At 42.7% G+C, this 2,327-nt stretch overlaps 1 protein-coding gene across 1 annotated transcript; it reads left to right on the forward strand.

The window, feature by feature from the left end:
• The first annotated feature begins 368 nt into the window (after nucleotides 1-368).
• Nucleotides 369-1,914, forward strand: LOC149246450 (xyloglucan endotransglucosylase protein 2-like). Its single transcript, XM_089455694.1, has 4 exons — nucleotides 369-704; nucleotides 807-907; nucleotides 993-1,186; nucleotides 1,317-1,914. The coding sequence occupies exons 1-4, from the start codon at nucleotides 503-505 to the stop codon at nucleotides 1,717-1,719; spliced, it is 900 nt and encodes a 299-aa protein (XP_089311820.1). The 5' UTR covers nucleotides 369-502; the 3' UTR covers nucleotides 1,720-1,914.
• The last annotated feature ends 413 nt before the right edge of the window (nucleotides 1,915-2,327 follow it).

The following is a 2,327-nucleotide window of genomic DNA, read 5'->3' on the forward strand; positions in this document are numbered from 1 at the left end:
ACAGTGACTTCTAAATTCCAAACAAGTAGAAAACTTCCACGACTATCCCACACGGCCATCCGCTTTCGTTTCCCATTCCGATGAACCTGACAAAGAAACTTTGATGTCTTATTTGACGCGTTGACAATGGCGGCAACTAGGCACATGCAAATGCTCGTGATTTTATGAACAGTAAAGCTGCCATCTATATTTGTTAGCTATAGCTCTATTAATATACGGAGTCGTATCTGCCACCTATTTAGTGAATGCTCGTGATTTTATGAAATTATGGACCATACATCAATGAACTCCCACTAATCTTCGGCTATAATTACAACACAATCATAATCAACATACCTGGAAGCCTCCGTGTTTGGTTTTCCAGAACTTTCAAGGCAGACCCTAATACTTGCTCTGGCTTCTATAAAAGCCCTTGCCCGCCACTGTCTTTCCTCATCTCCGCGTGCCCGACTTATTCCGTCTTCAACCTTCGGAAAAATAATATCATTCTTTGGTACCATCCATGTCGTGGGAAGCGATGAAGACTGCCCAGCTTCTGGGTCTGTTTCTCATTCTCCTACTCCATTCTGCTGCAATGGCTGCTACGCCCAGGACGCCAGTGAGTGTGCCCTTTGGCAACAATTATGTCGCAAGTTGGGGCGCAGACCACATCAAAGAATTCCATGGTGGTCGAAAGGCCGAACTTCTCCTCAACAAACAGTATGGTAAGTTATTATTCATTCCATTTCTTTCTGCATATTTGGGGATCGTTTTGTTTTTATCAGTCGATGGGTATAACAAATTCAGATGAAACATGGGGTTGGCAGGTGCGGGGTTCGAATCCAAGGGAACATATCTATTTGGGCACTTCAGCATGCAGATCAAGCTGGTCCCTGGTGATTCAGCTGGCACTGTCACGGCCTACTACGTGAGTAGATTCATAATAAGTGTTGTGGTTTTCTTTTAAATGTGTTAATTACTTTGTGTGTGTTTGTTTATTTTGGGGCGAACAGCTTTCTTCTCAGACTGCAGAGCACGACGAAATAGACTTCGAATTCTTGGGCAACAGGTCTGGGCAACCATACATTCTTCAGACCAATGTATTCACTGGAGGCAAGGGTGAGAGAGAGCATCGCATATATCTCTGGTTCGATCCCACCAAGGATTACCATTCCTACGCAGTGCTCTGGAACATGTACCAGATCGTGTAAGCCCCATACTCGAACCCGGGACATTCTCGCTATTTCTTATTTCACAGAGGCAAAAGCAAATGTATTAAATTTTAAAATGCACCTGGTTCTTGTTAATATTGATTGGTGTGATGGGTTTTTGTGCAGGTTTTTTGTTGACTCGGTACCAATCCGAGTGTTCAAGAACTGCAAGGACCTGGGGGTGAGGTACCCATTCAACCAACCGATGAAGCTGTATTCGAGCCTGTGGAATGCAGATGACTGGGCCACCCGAGGGGGTCTGGAGAAAACCGATTGGAGCAAGGCGCCCTTCCTCGCCTCCTACGAGCAATTCCACGTGGATGCCTGCGAGGCTTCTGCTCCGCAATCGGCCTGCGCTACGCAGGGGCGGCGGTGGTGGGATCAGGAAGAGTTCAGAGACCTGGACGGACGGCAATGGCGGTACTTGAAATGGGTGAGGAAGCAGTACACCATCTACAATTACTGCACCGATATTTCCAGAAACGCGAAAATGCCTCCGGAATGTGTTCGCGACCGCGATAACGAATAGAGCTCGTTCATTATTACCAGTGGGCATGTTATTCGACCTTCGGATTATCGACTATTTGGAGTACTGATTTTTCTTGGGCCATAATAATTCGTCATTTTTTTCTCTCTGGGAAAAAATATAATAACTCTTCCTTGGCTCTCGAGCCCATTATGGTATTGTGCCTTCTGAAACATGAATATAAGTCGTTTAATTCAAGGGTTGTTTGAACTTTGCCATGGATATATTACACATTTTTGTTTGCCCTCAGCTTTATTTTCTGGTTTTTAAATGACAACTGATAAAACCACTTTTATACGGACTTGAAAAATAGCGTCAATGGGCACAGGTGTAAAGTGGCTATAAAGTTACAAAGACTATGATTGACTGTTTTTCTAATGTGAAAAACACATGGATTAAAACCCAGTTAACTCGAATCCAAAACAATGGTCAGAATATCATCCAGGCAAAGTGGCTTGAAAGTCAGGAAAAAACAAATTATTACAAAAAATAAAGAATATTATTTATTCAAGTTGGCTCAACTCAACTGAAAAGAGAAATTAATGATAATCTAAAACCTATTGAACTTAGGTTTTTATTAATGTTAATGTTTAATATATTTTGGATTTAAT

This window comes from Pinus tabuliformis, chromosome 7 (assembly GCF_031772625.1).
Source record: "Pinus tabuliformis cultivar Carrire ecotype Pingquan chromosome 7, CPIR1, whole genome shotgun sequence".
In the NCBI taxonomy this organism is placed as follows: domain Eukaryota; kingdom Viridiplantae; phylum Streptophyta; class Pinopsida; order Pinales; family Pinaceae; genus Pinus; species Pinus tabuliformis.

What these genes read in the sequence shown, in the direction of transcription:
- LOC149246450 (XM_089455694.1), top strand. Translation starts at nt 503, where the DNA reads ATGTCGTGGGAAGCGATGAAGACTGCCCAGCTTCTGGGTCTGTTTCTC. An exon ending in TCTCCTCAACAAACAGTATG is followed by an intron (nt 705 to 806) that starts GTAAGTTATTAT and finishes TGGGGTTGGCAG; the next exon opens with GTGCGGGGTTCGAATCCAAG. An exon ending in TGGAACATGTACCAGATCGT is followed by an intron (nt 1,187 to 1,316) that starts GTAAGCCCCATA and finishes GTTTTTGTGCAG; the next exon opens with GTTTTTTGTTGACTCGGTAC.